General features: G+C 35.8%; 1 protein-coding gene across 3 annotated transcripts in view; it reads right to left on the bottom strand.

The window, feature by feature from the left end:
• Positions 1-21,457, bottom strand: part of ATP9B (ATPase phospholipid transporting 9B (putative)) — a 179,679-nt gene that overhangs the window by 117,868 nt on the left and 40,354 nt on the right. For all 3 annotated transcript variants that reach the window (XM_064506907.1, XM_064506908.1, XM_064506909.1), the window contains 2 exons: positions 20,608-20,666; positions 12,567-12,618 (listed from right to left, as the gene is read on the bottom strand). In XM_064506907.1, coding sequence (XP_064362977.1) covers positions 12,567-12,618; positions 20,608-20,666 — 111 coding nt within the window. The remainder of the gene's footprint in view (positions 1-12,566; positions 12,619-20,607; positions 20,667-21,457) is intronic.

Below are 21,457 nucleotides of genomic sequence, written 5' to 3'. Positions count from 1 at the left end.
CTCCCTGGTGTGACTCACTCTAGCAAGCTAATTTCATTGAAATTACAGACGACTTTGATAAAAATATATGGTATTTCTGGATAGATCAAAGGGATGGAACGGAAACTTTGCAGCCAAAGAGGTTATAGTCAATTCTTTAAAATGAAAGAGGCTCAACTGCAAGACATTCAGCACCATCAGCACAGGAAAATCATCCAACATGAACATTATTCCACAACTGCTCTTCCATAAATGCTCTCCATTTTGCTCTTTTATCACTACTTAACCAGAATAATGATTCTAGGAAATGTAGTGATTTCAGCTGGTGTTCATTTGGCTCTCACAAGAAAACATTCCCATTTATTATTGGGAGATTGGTTCTTATTCAAAATGTATTATGAGAATTACTCTAAATGCAAGTACTGCATGTTTACCTAATGACTCAACAGGATACTTATTCCCCAATGCACAGCAAGATTTGCAGTGGTTATATTATAGAGGACAATCAATCATTAAATTGCTACCTGTCATAACAGAAATGCAGTCTGGAATTTAGACTTTTTAAACTAGCATTTTTTCTTCTTTGGCTTACTTAAATTTCTGTAGAAAATCAATTCAGTTACCTCTTGTTCAATAGAATTGTGCAATGCACTAGTGAAACCTGTTTGTTCAAGGAACTGAATAGTTTCAAGACCTAGTTCATAATGTAGGAAAGATGGAGGACTTACAAGCTTTAGATTCTGATCCCAGTGCAAAGTACAGATTAATACTGATGTAACAAGTAAAGGTTCACAAGATATTTTCAGAAAAATGATTAACTAGGCTCCCTGATTTGTGAGCTCTGACACAACAGCAGAACCATCTCCCTCCATCAGTCTCCCTAAAGCATTTATGCTTTATCCTTAAAGACTGATAATACAAAAATACAACTATACATACACCTTAAAGTAGAGTGCTTGCAGCCTACATGAGAAGGATTTTCTCTCTGGGTGAAAGCAGAGCTTACAAGTAAACAGAATAAACAAATAAATGAAAAATGTATGTCCATATATATATTAGATTCCACTGAAAGTGCATGTAGTCACCAAGATTTTAGCTGTAGAGAAAGTAATCAACTTGAAGGAGACACTGCTGTACCAGTAGCTAAATTAGGCAGGAATGAAAGCCTTAGTATCTCACAATGCTAAAAAAAAGTGCAAGTCAAAAAAGGTGATTAAAAAAACCCACCACATAATAAGTGTTTGAAAAAGAGGAAGGTAAAAATCTTTGATTAAGAATTTAACAAAGAAAAGCACATTATTCTTAACCAAACAGGACAATGAGAAGAAGCAACAGAAATACCCATGGAGTTTGACGACCGATCAGAACACAAGCTTCATTATGGCAAAAAGCAGAGAATTCCAATTTTTTCAAAAAATTAAAAAAAAAAAAAAAAAAAAAGAAAAACTTTTCTCCTACAAAAACTCCCTAAAACAGAGCTCTGGAGAGGGTAAAATGTCACATGAACCACCTGCATTTCAATGAATTTCTCAGTCTTCTTGCACTTGATTCAGTCACCAGCAAAACGTATAAAAGTTAGCTTTAATCCAACTAGTTTGGCTCTTTGTCACAGTGTAGCTGCAGCAGTCTGGAGTTTAACAGAAGCTGGGAAATACATACAGTGAGGGAGAGCAAGCACACAAGTTGTTAGCTTGTGCTGACCTACGTGGCCCTGTAGGCAGCAGACTTAGACTAACAAGATGCAAGAGCAACTTCACTGCAGACCTCAAGGGGGAATTCAGTGAAACACTAGAGACATGAAGATTCTGCTGAGTGACAGACTTCTGTGAGACCATGATATCACCCTATGAATTACTCTATACAAGCAACCCCTGTGTTTAAATGTATTAAGAGCAGAAAAGTATGTGGATTTTGTTTCCATTAAGGTGAATATTACTGTACATGTGCTCATACTGAAAGGTGGATAAGTTAGTTTACAGATCATTAGAATTCATGGAAAAGAGTCCCTCATACACAGGAAGCAACCAGATTCAGGATTCATCTAAACAATTGATCATTTCGAGCTTCGTTCATCTTGACAATTCATTTTGCAGTTTAAGTTTGAAAACAAGTTGAATTCATACAGTAGTGAAAAGGAATCAAGAAGGTTTACCAATTTCTTTTTAAATCAAAAAACAATAAGGAAAAATGACATCATGTATTATCTCCAGAACTCTGTAAACACTGCATTTAAAAGATAAAAGTATACAAAGATTCTCTTTAGTTAAAGGCTTCTTCATAGACTTCCAATAAGAAAATATTGACTGAACCAGTGTCAGTAGTGGCAGTCTGAGGCCCAGCTACAACCAGGTGGAGTGACAATACAGAGGAAGAAAAACCCCTGTGGAATACAGAGCTTCATTTTTTGCTAAATTTGATGACTATTTGTTCTAAAACTCTAGGCCACATTTTCAAAAGGAGTTGCACACAAAAATGACTTCTTACTGCAGCAAAAAAATCAGTGAGTTTACTTCCTAAGACTACAGCTTGTACACCTTACTTATAAAAACACTGTTCGTGGGTAAGTTTGTAATCAGGAGCTCAGGTCTGTATGTACTACTCCTGCGATCAGAACTGTAAAAGTAGCAATTGAATATCTGAGCTAAATTTCACTTACACTCAATAAATACTAAGAACAATGATGGTGCGGCAACAAAGCCTTAGTATTCGTACAGAGAATCCCAGGTCCTCAGCAGCTAGGTACTCGTTACACAGTGGCTCTTTCCACCTTAGGTTCTCTGCCACTGAAGAACAAGCTTGCTACACAAAGTTAGTTCAAGTCTACACAAGCTTCCATACCTCTTCCAGTTACAATCCAGACACATCTCATGTCCCCATGAAAGCCAGAACCAGATTGCATGATTTGACAATCTTTAAATTTTTAGTGAGACAACTTTAAAACTACTGCAAGGTCAACTCATTCTTCATTAGACCTAATAATCAGAACTTCAGAGGCTATATAGAAATTCCTTTTTCATAATACAGATGAGGACCCTCAAGCGACTTTTTCCAATTGTTTCAAAGAAATTATCGAGGTAATGTTTACAGGTAAGCTAGTACAGCCATTTCTATAAGGGCATATAATATCAGTCTGTATGACTTGCATTCAAAATGCAGCCAAAGCTCTACCTAATTAATACTCTAACGATACCAAATTTTGCCAAGCCCCCCCATTACTTACATTCCTCCCCTACAAGGCTAACCTTTCTTTGCTTTTATTTTAAAAACCTTTCCACATATCTACAGCCTAGCAAGCATAAACATATATATAGCTTGTTCACTGTGTTGTTGCCTGCCCTGCCTCTGAGGCCAGCTTTGATCATCCATACCTTCAGCTTACATTGTTTTCTAACATGCCTCCCACAAGTGGGAAAGAATTCTTAATCAAAAATTCACTGAGCCACAGTCTTATCCTCCTTTCAGCCAAAGCCCAAAATGCATGCTAGAGGCAATCATACAAAAATAAAAGACTGAGTATAAAGTGGCTACTGCTAGAAGTAATAATCACATATACACAACTATAAATTACTCTTCTCGTCCTACAAATGAAGACGCCTTCCTCAAAAACAGAGGGACAAAGTGGTAAACTACCATCCCTGTGCTGTTCCACAAATGAACACCCTTGAACTAGATGCTCATTTCTAATAGGTTAGTCCAGTCTTCATTTCAGGCTCTGATCCCTACAAAAGGCTAGTTTAGAAGTCTGTTAACAGGGACTCATTTAAAACCACTAAAATATTACTGTGCAAACAGTTCCTGAATGGTTCTTTAACAAGTCAAGTTCCAATCAGACTCAGAGAAGTGCAAAATTTAAAATATTCCTGCTATATTATTCATCTAGTCACTTTGAAAGCAAAATAGATTTGAATGCAGTTTCTCCAACAACTCTGACTGTCTTGCTTGTTAAGAGCTCCACCAGCCAGCTTGCTTTCAAGTGCCATTACCACAGTTTCAAAAGTGAACATACCAAATTTTCATATCCAGCTGCCCCATTTTAAAACTTGTATGTTTAATACAAAACATTAGTTACACTGAAATAAAATGTGATTAAAATTATGATCAAACTGATTAATGGGGCAATGAAACAAAAAAACACCCTGGAACACTGAGGACAATATAAGCCTTTTTTAAATAAAGAAATAACAACAACAAAAATACCTTGGAATTTAAAAGAGCTTTTAGAGGCAAACAGGTTACATGAACCCGACTGCGGATGTCATATTCAAAAAGTGCTAAAAAGATATTTATTTTTTAGAAGAATAAGGAAATTGTTCCACTTTGATAAATGCAGAATTTGCACACAACTGCTATGCATCAAAGACTCCAGAAATATTACTGTAACATAAGTTCATCATCTGCATATTACAGTTTATATGTAAGGAAGTTAGTTCATAACAACTAGTAGCCATGGTCATATGATTCTGCATTCTAGAGTTTCACTCAGTATGGGCACAACCTTGAGGACAGTAGAATATGAAACTTTCTTTTCAACAGTAACATAATTATGGCTTAAAGAAAGTTATATTTTTCTGTATGTAATTGATTTAATTTCTCTAAAAGGAAGTAAGAGCTTTTACAAGTTCTAGTAACTACAGTAGCTGAAACAAAAAGAAGTCAGGAGTGAAAATGATAATGTAACTATTCCCACAAAGATTTATTCAAGTGGGACCCCTTTTCTTTTTTCTTCATGTTTAACATTAACTTACTGCAAGATTGTGGAGTTGAAGTTTTAGTATCTTTGTGTACTCAAATATAGAGGAGCTGTAGCTGCCATGGTTCATAAAAGGGAGAGTGCTCTACTACCGTAACCATGTCATCTGGCAGAGGCTTCCACAAATAGAGCTGCTGTATTTCAAAACAGATTGTACAGTGCATGTACAGACAAAGAATGCAACTCTAGAGTCAACATTTGTTTGAGATTTCAAGATAGCCAGACTGTTACCCTGGCCAAGCTGCCAAATTTCCAGAGTTCTGGGAATGCACTACCACTGGACAGTAGGCAGGGGCAAATCTGCGCCTGACACAGTATACACCCTCCTTATCAAACAGAGCAGAGGAAGAAGTTTCTTCATCTCTTATTCATCTTGCTATTATTATTTTTTTTAAAATGTAAATAGTAAAACACATTTACTTGTTACTGATGATTTCAAATCAAATGAAATGCGCATGCTGTGCAAGTCACTCAAGTATATATAGAAAATTAAGGAATTAAATACGCGATGATATCTTCTAATAACATTTTCCTGTGCAATGTTGCATCAATAATACATTTAGAGCAACACCATTAGGAGATTAATGCCTGCTGAGACCTCTTTCTTCTACCTCATAACAACCAAAGCATTAGATCCGAGTTCATATTATCTGACTATATCTTAAGAGTAGCTCTTCACATAGAATCAATATTACTCAGTGGCTTAAAAGAGTTATCAAAACATTTGAAGCCCAAATGTTAAAAACAGAATAGGAACTGAAATATAAAAATACACTAAAGTAGTTTGGGCAGATTGTTGGCAGCTACTCATGCCCTGAAGATAAACTTTTATCTGGCTGTATGTGCAAAACTTAACTCCATCATTTGTCACTTTCTGTAGCAATAAATTTTCAAAGCATTTTAGTTCCCAGACAGGTAGGTTTTATAGCGCATGTTTTCTAAACATAATAGAAAATTCCAGAATGTGTGATAAATGCATCTCTTCCAGTCATCTCTTTCTATGGTAGTTGGCTCTACATAGAGACAAAAAGTGACATATAAGTTGCCCAACCAAATTCCAAACTGACATTTTTTCTTCCAGTTTCATTTTCAAATATCTAAATTTCCAGAACAAGCTGGTGTCCAGATAAACAGTTAGCCTCTGCTTGTAGATCACTGTAATTCCTAACCATCCAGAACAGATACTATCTCCTTTACTATATTTTTACTTGCAATTAATTTGGGGTTTAATATTAATGCAAAAGTGTTTTAATACTATTTGCATTTTTAGACATGCAAAACTAGATCTTTTAAGCAAGTAAGATAAAACACCTACCAGCACAATGCTTTTTGCGAAGAAAGGCTTAGGTATTCACCATTTGTATAAACACTTTTTTCCTTAATGCAAATCAGTGTAATTTTTGTGAGAAGGCAGATTCTGCAGTAGGTGCTTACTAGTTCACTTGGAGTTTCTTCCAACAGGAAATCAAGCTGTATAAACGATGAGATAGCCTGTACTGGTATTCCCATGCTTTATGTCAATAAAAATAGCTAAGATTAATTCTGAAAAACTATCACATCCGAGGCAGTTATACTTGTACAAAAATGAAGAGCAGACCAAGCCTTAAAAGAAAAGTGATTTTCCTATTCTTTATTCTACTGTTTTACTCATACCATTACTGTTAAAGTAATTCTAACTAAAAAAAAAAAAAATACTGAAACCTTAACTAGAAATTGTAATACTAGTAAGATTGTTTTTTGCTACAATTCTGAAAAATATGAACATGTTTGTGACTAATAATTAATGCTTCAGTAAATGTACCAGTTTGACAGAGTTTCATAAATGAAATTTGAGAAACTGATCGATGAAATGGAGGAGACACCACCTCAAGTACTCACATGGCTAAAATCAAAACAATGTAATGCAGCCCTGAAAAATACAAGTTATAGTTGTTATAACTGTGCAACTGACATTATCCTTCCAGGAATGAAAGTTCTTCATGATCAAAAGAATTTGTGAGAATTTGTAAAAGATTTTTCTATTACTTCTATTGACAGCTGTAGCAGTCACACGCATTCAAGTTGGAATGTCCAGACGAGTAAATGTCTATAAACAGCAATTAAAGATGCAAAACTAAGAAAACAGTCTGATAATGATTTGCACATAACACTCTTAGAATATTAAGTGATTTTAAAAATATATTTTCAGCGAGAAAATCCACGCAAAGAACAGACTAAATTATGTACAGACTAGAACTCTTTGACTTTCAGCTGCTAGGAAGACACTCATGCCATTTGTTTGTTGCTAGTTAGGTTTTATTCAACATACTGCCCCAGGAAGGAAAAGTATGTGATGAATTCAGGGTTAGGTTGAATCTCTAAGCAGGACAAGGGTAAGCAGTCAGGTTCCTGGAAGAGACGAGATTCAAAATAAAAAAATAAAAAATGACTGCAACCAATTATAGTCTGTAGGTGAAGAGATGCACCTTGAAATATAAGCAAGCCTACAGTTCCTGGAGTGCTATCTGTGATCAGTGAGACTGCGCAGCCAGCAGGAGCTGATCTTGGTATCACCAGAGGCAAACTCTAGAAACAAAATCTTGCCAATCTGGATGGTGCTAAGAAGTCTACAGCAGTTACTGCATTAAAATTCATTTGCAGACTGTATTTTAGCAGACTTCAGTTTTCTCAACTCCAGTTTGAGAGGAGAAATATCTTAATGCAATATTCTGACTCTTGGGAAAATTACTTTTTTCAGAAGCAGTGGCTTTCACTCTGTGTAGAATCACATCACTGCCAAAAATCCTAACTCTGCAAAAGCCAGGTGTACAAGATTCAAGTATCATGGGCAAAGAAATTAAAGTAGACCAGTAAAAGCACTTCCACTTCGTCCTTTGGAAGTTCAGTTTCTGTCAGGGAAGACTGAAAAGAAAACCCAGCTATCCTTTCACACTATCAGAAACACACACACATATTAGAAGGACCTCAGGAACAAAGAGAAGGGTTTAACTAAGACTACTTAATTTTTATGATACTGCTCTTTGTCAGTAGTCTTTCAGAAGGATAAGTGTTGCAATTAGTCATGCTGTCATAGGCCTCAGGAGTCAGCAGTAGCACAGAACATGCGTGCTTCTCCCCCGTCCTGCTGTCGATGGAACATGACACATGCCCTTGGCTCTTCCAGCTGCAAAGGGTTTAGCAAAAAACCCATTTAGCCTTATCTCCACATACACTGTTAGGCCCCTCTTTCTCCCAATAACTTTCAACTTGTTGACCAATTTCAACCAATTATGGCAGAACAAATATCCAAAGAATATAAAGTGCCTGTAATTTCTGTGAAAAATGAGCTTAAGATCTACATGAGCAAGAAAAAGGCCAACACATTAGTTCCAGCAGGCATCTGCTCTTTGACTTGTTTACTAGCAAAAATCAGCACATACTCAGCTCAGAACCAGCCACTGCATATGCCAGCTTTTGCCCGGTGAATAAGGATCTAAAGCCACTGGGGGATGGTAAATGAAAAATTTGTAAGAAAAAAAAATTATTCATTGTCTTTTGACACTGTAGCCATGTTATTAAGTATGTGTGCGCCTCTCCTGGTTTCACATCTGAAAGCTAGCAGAGTACAAATATTAGAGGGATACCAAGTCTTATAAACGTATGTACCAGATTTTCATGAAGGACCAGTTCATGTCAGAACACCTCTGTACAGTAGACAAGTCTGACAGAAAATTTGCACTGTATAAGAACCAGGTCACTAAACAAAAGCACATACTCACCAACCCAATGCATAACTGAAGCGAGGTCAGTAATTTTAGTTTAGAGAAGGGAAGAGTTTATCATTGAAACTTTTCTTCTGTATTTTGGGAGACAAAGGCAGTATCTTTCATAATACTCCAATAAAAATGGAGTCACTAATACATGCTTCAGTTGGCACTTCCTGCGGACAATTAGAAAGCTATACCATGATGTCTGGAACATCTTCTGTAACTTTTCATCTGTGACTGAGACTGCATAGAGAAATTTGATGTAGAGTACATGCCAAGCAACTTGGGCAGGCAGAACCAAACCCCAAAACCCCAGCTCTATTCAATTCTAGTGAGGAAGCTTTGTATTGGCATAACACAGATCTTGCCTACATTTGTATAACAGCTTTCCACTTAGGTATTTGGCTGTTTTGGCATAAAGCCTGCTGATACACCAAATTAAGAAAACCTTTAAACCAGCTTTTGCAGCCAGCTGAGCACACTTGCCTTTAATCTGGTGAAAGGCTGATAAATGGGAGAGATCTCCCGAATTGCTTGTCATCTCTGCCAAGTATGAGTGAAAACACAGGATTCTGCTTTAACTTTCCCTCCACCTCTTTTTAAATATATATAAAACCAAGAGATTGTTGGAGAGGTTTTACTCTTAAACTTAAAAATCCCTCCATTTTTCCTTTATTTTGGAAGTCATTAGAAAACTTGTGAAAACTTCTGTTATAATGGAAGCCTGACAGCAGTAAAGAATTCAGATCTGAGGAGGGATTTTTTTCCTTCCCGCCTTGGGAAGTTATCCTAACCCTAAACTCAAACAGCCATCTAGCTGCCTCCATTCACAAAGACAGGAATACCAATGTTATGGACTGTCAAGCATGAATACAAAAGAAAAAACCCTTCTACATTTGCCTTTAGACTAACTTTTGTAAAAGCCTAATATAAAAAAGGTAATCTTAGAAATTAGATACATCTATATAATTAGCATCATGTCATTACCTCAGAAATCAAGTATTACTTGAAGATATTCCAGCTAAAAGGGATCTGATAAAGCAATGTGCCAAGTCATAAAAAGACACCTAGAAAGAATTCAGTTTTTAATCTAAACAAGACATTACGCTTAATCTCCTTAAATTCAGCTTCTACGTAGAGCTGAAAGTGTCCTAAAAAATCCTGCATTCCTACAGGTTCATTTGGGGAGGGAGGGGAGGAAAACAAGAGGAAAACAGGCACATGCCACTGACTCATTTCTTCGATGATACCCCATCTATAAGAAAAGAAACTAGAACAGTTTTAGGTTGAACTCTGTAAGCCACTCATTTACAATACAAACTGCTTTTTTGACTGAAGATGCAGAATACTGCAGTACTGCAAAGAACACTAATAGGCAGTATAAATATTAAAAAGGGGAAATAGTACCCTCCCCCAAAGGAAGCTTCCAGAGGGGAAAAAATAGAGATTTAAAGATCAGTCCAAAAACTCTTTGCTTTAACTATAATATTGCTACTACAAGTCTATACAATGTAAACTGTTTTACTGCACAGAAGATAAAGTTACCTATAGAACATAAAACCATGCAAAAACTAAAGTGTTCTACAAAGTATTTAAAGTGCCAAATATAAATTACACCATAAATGAGTCAAAACTGCAACATCCAGAAAAAAATTAAATGTCAGTAATCGTATTTGACTAAAGAGTTAAGTAGAACACCAGTATAATTAAACTGTTGCTGTTTATAGAAAGTGAATCTCCATCAGTGCTAAAAAAAAAAACAACTTTTCTTCTACAACAGAAGTGTATGTAAAACAAAACAACTTATACCAGAAGATTTTACTGAATTTGCTCTTCGCGCACTGTATGTCACATTGAACCTCTTCCTAATAGGTAAGCAACTCTTTCAAAGTGTTTACAAGCATCTTTTTAACCTTAGTTATAGAAAGCATATTGTTACGATCTGATAAACTTATAAGTTGTTTTATTTTCTAGATAGCAAATTATTGCTCTGGAATCTCTTAAAGGAAAATTTGACTATAACATTCTAAAAAAGCTGACCACTGAAATGGACTTGAACTACTTTACTTTCAAAAAATGTTTTTCTTCACACACTTCTGATATAGGGATTTCCCACCACAAACAGTCTAGTCTGTTCCCCATCCTTTAAACTAACAGTATCAAGGGGAAGACAGACTGCACAGTTTCTTACATGCTTTCCTACAGAATCCAGGAATTTAAGAATTGACAGGGAGGAAAGCATGCCACAGAGTAGATATGTAAAACATAACATTGAAGAACTTATGTTTTTGCAAGGTTAGCAAATGTTTCATCTTGTTCATTTACTCCAGCAGTGACAATGCATCTGATGTACATTGCTGCAAGGATCTTAATTAAGGACAGCTCTTTACAGATAAACAGCTCTTGATATTCTACAGCAGCAAACATGATGCAGTGTTACATACTGAGTTACCTAGGCATTTTTACTACGGGCACATCATTCAAAGAAATTACCATTCATACATACTTCTGCTGGAGTGGATTGTAATTTCTTCCAAGTGTCTGGATATATAATCCTACAATCAGTATAGCTAGTAAAGACTAGGAGACTTTGGATCAAAACACTTGGACCTTCTACCACTTACGTACTACATGTAAATAACCTAGTTTAAGGTAATCCTTCTACAGGGGGATAGGTCCTCCTACTTTTTACTTTTTAAGCAGGTGTGATTCTGTTGAAATCATTGTTGGATAAGTGGAAAAAAGATGACACTCCAAGTAGCCCAAAAGGAGGCATCAATCAATCCCTTTTGAATCATGCTGGATTCAACAGCTTTGGGTTGTCAGAAGCATGATGCATTTTAAGAAATTAAGGCACTGTGTGAAGTAATAAAATGAAAACCCCACATATTCTGAAGCAGATGGTGGTCAGCCTAGGTGGAGATAATATAGAGACTATCAGGAAACTTTGTCAGCCCAGACCACTCATAGTTGATCTAGTGTCTCTAAACAGCATTTGAGAGTCATTACTACAACACATTGACCATACAGTAATTCTCTTCCTTTTAGCAAGCAGCTCTAGTAATGTTCTATGGGCCATCAGAAATATTTCTGTCTTCTCTTGCAAGTATCATCACTCACCCTAACAGCCATCTGCACCCATGAAACAAGGTGGAGAAACATAATCTGCAGATTTGGCCTTCTATCTGAAATATAGCTGATAGAACTCTAATGTCAGAGTGGAGATATCCAGTATTACTAACAGTGTTTTTCAATGTTACAGCTATTAGCTTTGTGAAATTTAGTGCTGTCCTACAAATACCAGGCAGTTCTTCACGGTCTGAAGAGATACAATAATATAAAGAGGAGAATTCAAATGAGTTGCATGAGGGCCATCCAAGTAGTCATTTCTGAACTTCAAATGAAACAACTGTAACATCTAGGGTTCCTATAAAGGAGATATTTGTTCCTCAAAGACCAAGAGTACTAAACTGCCACCACGTCACGAGAAATATAACTAAAAGTACTTTCATTCCTCCTCCTCAAGGAAAGTGCTTTTTGACTACCCAAGGAGGTAATATTATTTTTCAGCAAGCTTTTTAAAGTTATCCTAAAAAATACTTAGATCTCTTTTATAGAATTTTAAAATCATTATAAACACACATTAGTAGGATGAGATTTCAGTTACTTTCAATTTAGTAACTGCAATAGAACCAAATATTTCAATGTGTGCTGCAATATAATCAGCATAACTAATGTTAGTCACAAATAATTAAAAACACTATCAAGTCATATTAAACAAGTATGTATTTCTTTAAATATACTAAAATAGTCTTTAACAGTATTAGCTTTGCCTAAAAGTTTCATTGTATCAATTTATAACAAATAATCTCTCTTTAGAGGAACATATCTTTAAAAGTCTTCTGTTCCTGGTAACACTTTCTTCATTTTACCATCCAGAGATACTGGATGGCTCATATAAGGATACTAGTGAAGGTGAATTTTATATCATCAGTCTATTTAACCACTTCAAACTAGTCACAACGCACTCTCTAGAACTTCACTGCAACCATTAAGTTACCACATAACCAAACACAATTATCAAAACATACCAGTTTTTTCCGACGTTCTGAGAAACACCATGTCAGATGGGATTCGTTGATTCTGAGGAGAGGAGGAAAACAAAGTAATTTTTTAAAGTAAGAAAAAAAAAAAAAAAGAATTCCAATCAAATGTCCAGTAAGATCAGTCACTAAAAGGTCACACTTGGATTGAAACTCAATTAAAATAGGATTTATCAAAGTACTTTACATTCAGCATTTGCAATTCAGAAATCAATATTTTCGAAAAATTATACAATAAGCAAACAACAGCTAATCCTTTCAGATTCTGTTTATAACTGAATCTCGTAAATGTCTGAAGAATTAACAGATTTACATTCTTGAACTATTGTTTTTAGACAAGAAATCTAAAAACATCTAATTGAAATCCTTAAAAGAAAATAATTTTAAAGAGCAAAACCCCAACACTTAGTTAGCATAGATAACAGACCAAATGGTGAAATTTAAAACATCTGTCTTGGCATTTAAATTGTACTCGTTGTGCATACCAAGTATATGAGCATTCCCTGACATCCTCTCCTCTCTCCTTACATGCACATACACAGAGACAGGAAGGCTGGACATAGTACTCTCCTATTTTATACCTTTATAAACCTCTCCTGTACAAAGACAAAAATTAACAGCATTTTTTTCCTCAGTACATAGGGCATACAGACAGGCATAGTCAGGTACAGCAGCACGCCTGTTCTCTTTCCCCTTCATGTATATAATTATCTGTAACAAATCATGTTCTCAATTTTTTGCTGAACACAGGCCAATCTAAGCCTTCTCAGATTAAATACCACCCCCCACCACACACACACACGCACTATCTGCCATACAGTTACCCAAATCCTTAGCTCTCCCATCTCTTGTGCACAGGGCAGCTACCTCACAGCTGCACATTGCCAACATCGGGTTTAAGAATGAAAAACTGAGGCAAGCAAAAATAATTAGCAGGCAAAACCCCTAAAACAAATGTGGGACTGGAAAGTAAAAGAAGTGACAGACTAAGTCGATGGGGACCAGAGTGAATACTGGAAAGAGCAATGGTAAAAGATACAGCACTGAATTTTGTGTAGCAAGTTTCCTGCCGTGCATCTCACAGCTAGTATGGCACATTATTTTTTGATCCTGAAGCAGAACACAGATTCATTTGCTTTTCCCTTACAGACTACCTTTAACCGAGTAAGAAATCTCAGTGGATTATTAGCAATGGCTTCATTAGTTTAACACTAGAATATATTTCCCAATATTCATTTAAAATTACTTGCCCAGAGGCTTTAATGCATTGTTTTACCTAGAATGATTAACATTTTTCCACACAGACGGTACCTCCATTTAAGAATTAGAGGCCCTGAAAGCCACTGAACAGCCACAGCTCATCTTTTATTTCTGAAGAGATCAACTGGCTGCTTGAAGTAAGAGTGGGAGGGAGAAGAATTAAAAAAATATATATATACACACACACGGACGGCATATCAAGCCCATCACATGGCACACATTAACCTCATGGGGGTTGGCCTTTAAAATAAATCTGAGTGAATTTACTAGTCAAAATAAAAGGCTAAAAGACATATTCAGTACATGAGCATTTCAAAGCTTCGTACAACTATCCCACGTTTCACACTTCAATTATCAATGCCAAAATGTTATAATAATTCAGCTGTCGCCCTATTTTGTGGATAAGCTACCAGTTATAGGAAGCTGTCTAGTTATTTTATATAGAAGAAACAACAATGAAGATGGGACCAAACTAACCTGAAAATTTCTATTCAAGATACTAAGTAATGGACTGTCTAGCATAAATTCAGAATTCAGCAAGCACACCGATTCATTGTATCAAACAGTACACAAATCTTTCTAATAACTCTGAGGAGTCATAACTATCAGAGAAGTGTAATGGGCTCAAAACTAAGCTTTTCATAAAATTAAACTTATACATACATATTTTTAAATACATGGGGGGGGGGAGAGAGAGAGAGAGAGAGAGAGAGAGAGAGAGAGAGAGAGAGAGAGAGAGAGAGAGAGAGAGAGAGAGAGTGTGTGTGTGTGTGTGTGTGTGTGTGTGTGTGTGTGTGTGTGTGTGTGTGTGTGTATGCGCGTGTATATAAAAATAAATATCCTCAAGTTCAGCATGTAGCAGCTTTGAACCTCCTTAGCCCAACAGAAATCCAGGCAACAGCCTAGATGACACCATCAGTAAACAACCATTCGAAAAAAATCTTCTGGAGGAATCAGGACCCATGCAGAGTGCTGGGTATGTTTGCCATTCCCCCCACCCCCCAGTCAGTCCTCCATCTCTATATTTAAAGACTTCAAACTGCTCTTAAGTGTAAAGAACTCATCATTCTGAATATGGTTTGATTTGAAACCCCACACTTTTTTTTTCCTTTTTCTTTCTTTCTTTTTTATTTTTTTTTTTACAAATCGGGCAAGATAATTAAGCACTACTTTGTATGACACACTGCTTAGTCTTGATAGCATTTGAGACCTTCAAAATACTGTGCTTCACTATCCATAAAAATTAGTGCAGAGGGTGAAAAAATTCATATTGTCTCACTAGTAATGGAGAGTAAGTGTATATTCACATCAGACAACAACATTCAACAAATTGATGCTTTTTCCATACACAATGCTGTACACTAACATTTACCTTGATTCTGGAGAAGTCACACTCATATAGCAATACTATTTCTCATCATAAAACAACTTGGATATTGTGAATGTTTCAACAGTAGGCAAAGCATTTGATACCTCCAGATAATTCTTCCCAGAGTAGCATGTAATCACAAGAACACTGCTTAGAACAGTGTGATCTCAATATATCTGACAGAGTAAATCACCAGATTTTGTGCTGTATGGGCTCAGCTTTCAAAATAAGATGCTTTAACTCCAAAAAAGAAATCTGGAAGGCACATCTCTTGTCCACTTCCTTGTAACATACTCTCGAGGACACTGGTTTGAGAGTAGGACTGCAAAATCTAACTCTATTATCTCTCTATGAGAAGGCCAGTAGAGGAGGGAAGTAAAGGTCTACGGAGGTGGCAGATCAGGAAACAGAAGCAATGATCATATCTTAATCAAATGAGAACAGCTGGAAAAGTTGAGCAAGTCTGGAAGCACTCGAAGATGGATGTATGTTCTGGTTTATCTAAACACCTCTATGTTGCCAGCAAAAATTCCTACTCACACCTAAAAAATCCTTGCATTTTCATGAATGAATATTTCATGATTTGTAGCAATTCCCATCTATTTGTAAAAGCATGAAGAGTTAAGAATTCATGTGCTTGTCTGAATGTCAACAGTATTCACCTTGAAGGGGCTGTTCACCTGCCACTGCAGCTGATACAGCATTTTTGGAATCTTGCCATCCAACAGAAAAAAAATCAGACATGTAGTGAAAGTTATTATTTATCATGAGCCCAGACTCAACTAGGAACATCCCATGTTCAGATTGGGAAAAAAATGCAAAAAAAGTTAACCTTAATACTATATATTATTATTTATATACCATCAAAAAACAAAGAGAAAGGGAAAATGACAATTCAAAATTAAGTCAGTCTTTCTTTAAATGACAATAGATATACAATCTTTATATAGATTAGCTATACATTTCTGTATCTTTCCTGCCAGTTCCGATGTAAAACCATTACCGAAGTTTGAGGTTACTAGCTTCATGCTTACAAACTTCAGTTACTCACAAGCAAACTAAAAATTTGACAGACTGCCCCCCCAAATTTTGCCGAAGTAATGACCTCACAATATAGAATATATGATCTAACAATATAGAATTAAATAGCTGTTTTAGCAATCAGAATGAATTATCAGTTTTGACAAGTCATTACCAACTTCCATGAAGAATGCATGTTTTATATTCAGTGCATGAGAAGTTTACCTGGTATTTACTATTCAAGAATCAAGTCTTTAGACCTGACTGAAATAAAACCGGGGAGAATGACTGAAATCAGTCATGTGATCATTTTCACAGTTTAATAGCAAAATGCATCTTGATTTTATGTCTTTCTAATGTGGTCTCTCTACATGTTTTTCTGCCTGTAAAATAACAAATTCTCTTTTATGCATAAAAAAAAATCTGAATGTCTTCTTCCAAGTAACAAAGGCTAGAGAGAGAGTCTTGTCCTTACTTCCTCCTTAAGGAAAGAAGTCTGGTAATTTAGATAGACACCTCTTTCTTCATCAGGTTTTTCATATTTTGGAAGTAGACAGAAAGGTACTGCAGAAGTACTAGATACCACAAAAACTTTGTCACTATCACTGCTAACACTGCAGAGCAAAGACTCTCTTGTAAAGATGTAGTACCTGACACCTCGTCATCATAAAAGAGTGACTACACAGAAACAGATGGCAAGTGTGCCACAAAAGTCTTTAACACCTCATTATGAAGAAAATAAAGTTCTATCGTACATTGTCACAGAGGAACAGCAGCAACATGTCAATCATGTTACCCCTCTCATGCCATATTTATCAAAGTGGAACAAGTCAAAATGATAACATATACAACTCTGAACATTCAGAAACCCATGAACAAACTATGTAACTGCAATTACCCTGGAGATGAAGCTAGAATTTTATTGATACACACTGAAATTTGAATATATGTCATGAAAATGGCTTGAATAAATTGTTTTGAGTTACATCTAAGTAGAATTAGACTCCAGGGAAGGAGCACTTCCATTTCTCTGTCTCTGCTGCAGACTTACAAACTCATTTCTAGACATCTAACTCTAAGATGATGATGGTCAACACAAGCTATATATTCCCCCAGCTTCTGGGTTCCCATGGTAAGCTCCATGCCACCATAGCATACTACCTAAACTGGCCAGATTGAAAAGCAAGATAATCCACAAATACTAAACTTCAAATATATTTATACTTCCCTGCAATATAGGCTACATTATTCACTTAAATAACATTTCTAAAAGCTACCAAATTACTTTTTCATTTCTCTCATATTATCATGAAATCTTTCTTTACATAAATTCCCCCTAACTCCCTATAGAGTCTTCCAATTCCACTGCCAATAAAGCACACACCCTCAACGCTTTTCATTTCCTGTCCTTTCTTTTACCACATATAGTGAACCATGTATTGTTCTCATTGACCAAAATGTTCTTGCTGGCTCCTAAGTTGCAAATGGAAAATGCAGTTTACCATTCAATTTTCTTGCATCTGTGTATTGTGCAATACTGCAAGTTAACAACAATCACAATCCTTACAAATATTGGTTAAATTTCACTTTATGTTTAAGATTAAAAAACAGTTGCGTCCCCATACTGCTGTCCAAGAGAAGCTCTCCAAATTTGAAGATAAAGCATTACTGTTCTTCATGCTCTTAAACATTATTTCTTAAATTTTACACTCTTCACATCTTCAAAAGGTGTTTCAAATTATCAATATGATACAGTGACTGAATAACAATATCTTAACTCATCAACTCATCCCTTCAATTACCTTATTGAGAAACACTACACTCATCTTTTACTTATGAGCCCACAAGTAAACAAAACTGTACCTTAACAAAAACCAAGGAGATTAAACAGCTAAAAAGCAGCACATATGCTTGGAGCAGAGCGGGGTGGGGGAGGGAATGTTTTCCAGGTGACACTTACAAGCATCTTTTGGCTTTTAAAAATGGGTAATATTTTCTTCTACTCAGCCCTTTTCCTACCTTAGTATTAGTGCATTAGCAGCTCTTCAGTTAAGGAAACAACAGATGTATTATTCAGAGCAAAACTGTTTCAACCACTCTGCAGACACTTAGAGCTGTTCTAAAATTAACCAGGCCTATATGAATCAAAGGACATTCAAGGCTTCAATACAGAAAAGTTTTTCCCTTAAGTTGTTAGTGTTTGTGAGCAGTCACTAGTTAACATATAGATCTTCACCTCAAATGAGTCATTAATTTCACTGTGGAAATGCTGTTGATGCATCTTCCAGTCAAATACAATGTTAACTTGTTCTTTCACCATTAGAGTGAGCAATTGAACACTTCACTCCCCAATGGTTCTTTGGCTTAAGAGTCATACTCTGAAACTGAAAACTGCTTATTTCAACAAAATACACTTCTCAAGTAGAGCAGGAAAACATTTTATTTCATTAGTCTGAAGGCACCCACAGTTAGGCCATGATAAAGAAAAGGTGTGGGGCAGGGGGAAAAGGAGCTTGAGGCTGAAATTCAACATTCAACTACCTCACATGCATCTCGTGCATCTTACTGACATACCTGAGTAAAGTCTTCATCAAAAAGAATTCTACACATTATTTCCCTAAATCCTTAACATTTTTTCATTAATACTTTGAGTAGCTGAAGTTTCTATCTGTAAGCTGCTGTAAATAAAGCTGAAATAGATGCTAATTATCTACCTTATACAAGACAGATTGATCCCCAAAGTGATTCCAACTTTCTCAATTCCAGCATAATTCACAAGCTAATGGTTTTCCGTAAATTTCAGTGAAGGCAGATTACCTGTGTAGCCATTAGAGTCTTCCCTGTAGCATATACAATAATTAGTTCCAGGTTTGGAGATTACAAAAGCCCTAAGAAGTTTTCTAATCAAAATCAAAGCCAGCTGGCATCTTCTCTTGTCTCAGTCTCCTAGAAGATATGGAATGTGTGTAACTGAGCAGCTGTAAACTAGCTCCACCTGTACTCTAAGATAGCAAGATATAAGACAATTCAGGTGTGGAGGGTGGACACATTCATGGTAATCTCATCTACACTTGTAAATCCTGCAGAGAGCAGCCCAAGAAGGCATCAGTATAAGCAGAGGACACAAGACAAAAGCAAAAAATAGTATAAAATACACTAAAATAAATCTATATTAAGTTGAGAGCATCAGACCAAATGAGATTGGATATATGTTTTTTTCTTTGAACTACAGAAGAAAGAAAAGAAGGAAACGTAAGTTTTCCCCCCAAACAGAAGAGAAATTTCTCCCATGTGGCTGAGGAAAATAGCCTCTATCCACTAGCAAATTATGAGTGAAATACCAAAGAAAAAGGAAAGGTGTTAACAAGTTAGGCAGCATGAAATAAATCAACAGGGGATTTTTGCTGAAGGACTTCTCCTTTATCAAAAGTAATTTACTCTGCTAAATGAGGAAACAGGAGTAAATCCCACAAAGATGTTTAGAAAAGTCTAGTCACTAATCAGGTTTCACTAAGGATTCTTCTACCAGACTGCAACTTGCCATACAACACCTCAAATGAAGCAGTAGATACAAGTTTTAACTTGAGATACCTCTTCTAGTATCTCAAGGGATTGATTGTTGATATAAATGGTGAGAATTACTTGTTGGCATCTAGAAAGTTGGTCACCTTTCCAGAATGACCTTGTACAAAAATAGCTTCCTCTAACACAAAAACTAACTTGACTTTCAAGGTCTCATTAACTTCTCAGCAAACAAGAAAGCCATGTAGACTGCAGTATAGTATGGAATAAAAACTGCACATCTAGTCCATACATATATTTTCCTATCACAGGAACAAGAACAGAGTTTGAATTTGCATCTGTTATAGATGAGTTTCCCAAAATTATTCACTAAGAACAAATCAACTGAAATAAGCCACACTCTCTTTATTATAAATTAATACAGAAAAGAGAAAGTTCACAACTCTTGTTCAACATCTGAAATCAGACTAACTAGAAAGCTTTTCTATATAACCTCTCCATGAAGGCTTCACACACAGAAAAGCACAGATGTGAACATCAGAAGAAAGCATCCATAATCAGACAGCTTAAAACATCTGCCACAGCACAAGCCAGTGAATTCCATTAAGTAACTGTATTCCTTTCATTACATAAATGTAAGCATGTACCAATCTGTAAAATACAAATATTTACATTCAATTCAGCTTATAATTAAATCCAAAAAGAAATAAGCTTCCTTGAAGATTCTCAAATAAGACCGAACTAATACACTGGTAAGTGGTTCGTACTTCACAGAAAAGTATTTCAATATAATTTTCTTCAGAAGATAATTAGCATATTAATAATTTAGTCTCTAAAATATATTTAAAAAGCATCAACCTTTTCCACTATGATGAGGTCTCCAACTTGTATGTCTGAACTCTTAACTTGCACTTTACCTTAAAAAAAAAAAGAAGAAATGTAATCAACTTTGACAGACATTAATAAAGAGTCACAAGAACATGAATCTGAGAATGCAAGTTATATTTAAAGGTGTTACTGTTTGGTGAAAGTCTTACAATATATACAAAATGGATATTTGAAGAGCACAATAAATAGCTGTCATCTGTTTGAATAAATAATTCAACAGTTCAAAAAGTATATTTTTGCAACACATTGCCTATTGTAAAAGTATTACAGACACAGTATATAGAAGATACTTGAGTCTGACCTATAGTATCAATGATACAGTTGTAGAAGAAAAGTCTTTCATATCGAGACAGCACTTCTAATTCTTAGTAGTTAAGAGTTGTTAAACTTACTCTAATGGAGTGCTCTAACAGACATGAGTTGTTAGCCACAGCCCAGTTACCAACAGGTAGTTTTATATGGCCACAAGTTACTGGTGTAATTGGCACTGACTAACACTTATTGGCAATCATAGTGGAAAAGAGTTAGCTACTCTCTAAAGTTAGAGGAAAAGCCAGGAGGTTTTATTTTAGAAAGCTCTCTAGAGCTGCCCATTCAGTAACTGCTGTGAACAACTCATATTTGAAAACATACATAGCACCTATGTATCAATTTAAATTCTGTATGTTCTGTAGACAGTTAAGTTTTAGTATTTTTATTTGATGTACTGAAAAACTGAGACAGAGAGGTTAAGCTACTGCTGAAGGTCACAAAATGAGTTATTGTTGGTCTCGTTAGAATTCAGGAATTCTGGTCCCAGGAACTTGCTGAAACTCCAAAA

Source organism: Dromaius novaehollandiae, chromosome 2, assembly GCF_036370855.1.
Source record: "Dromaius novaehollandiae isolate bDroNov1 chromosome 2, bDroNov1.hap1, whole genome shotgun sequence".
NCBI classification, from domain to species: Eukaryota; Metazoa; Chordata; class Aves; order Casuariiformes; family Dromaiidae; genus Dromaius; species Dromaius novaehollandiae.
Note: the sequence above shows the minus strand (reverse complement) of the source record. Positions and strands in the feature narration are given on the sequence as shown.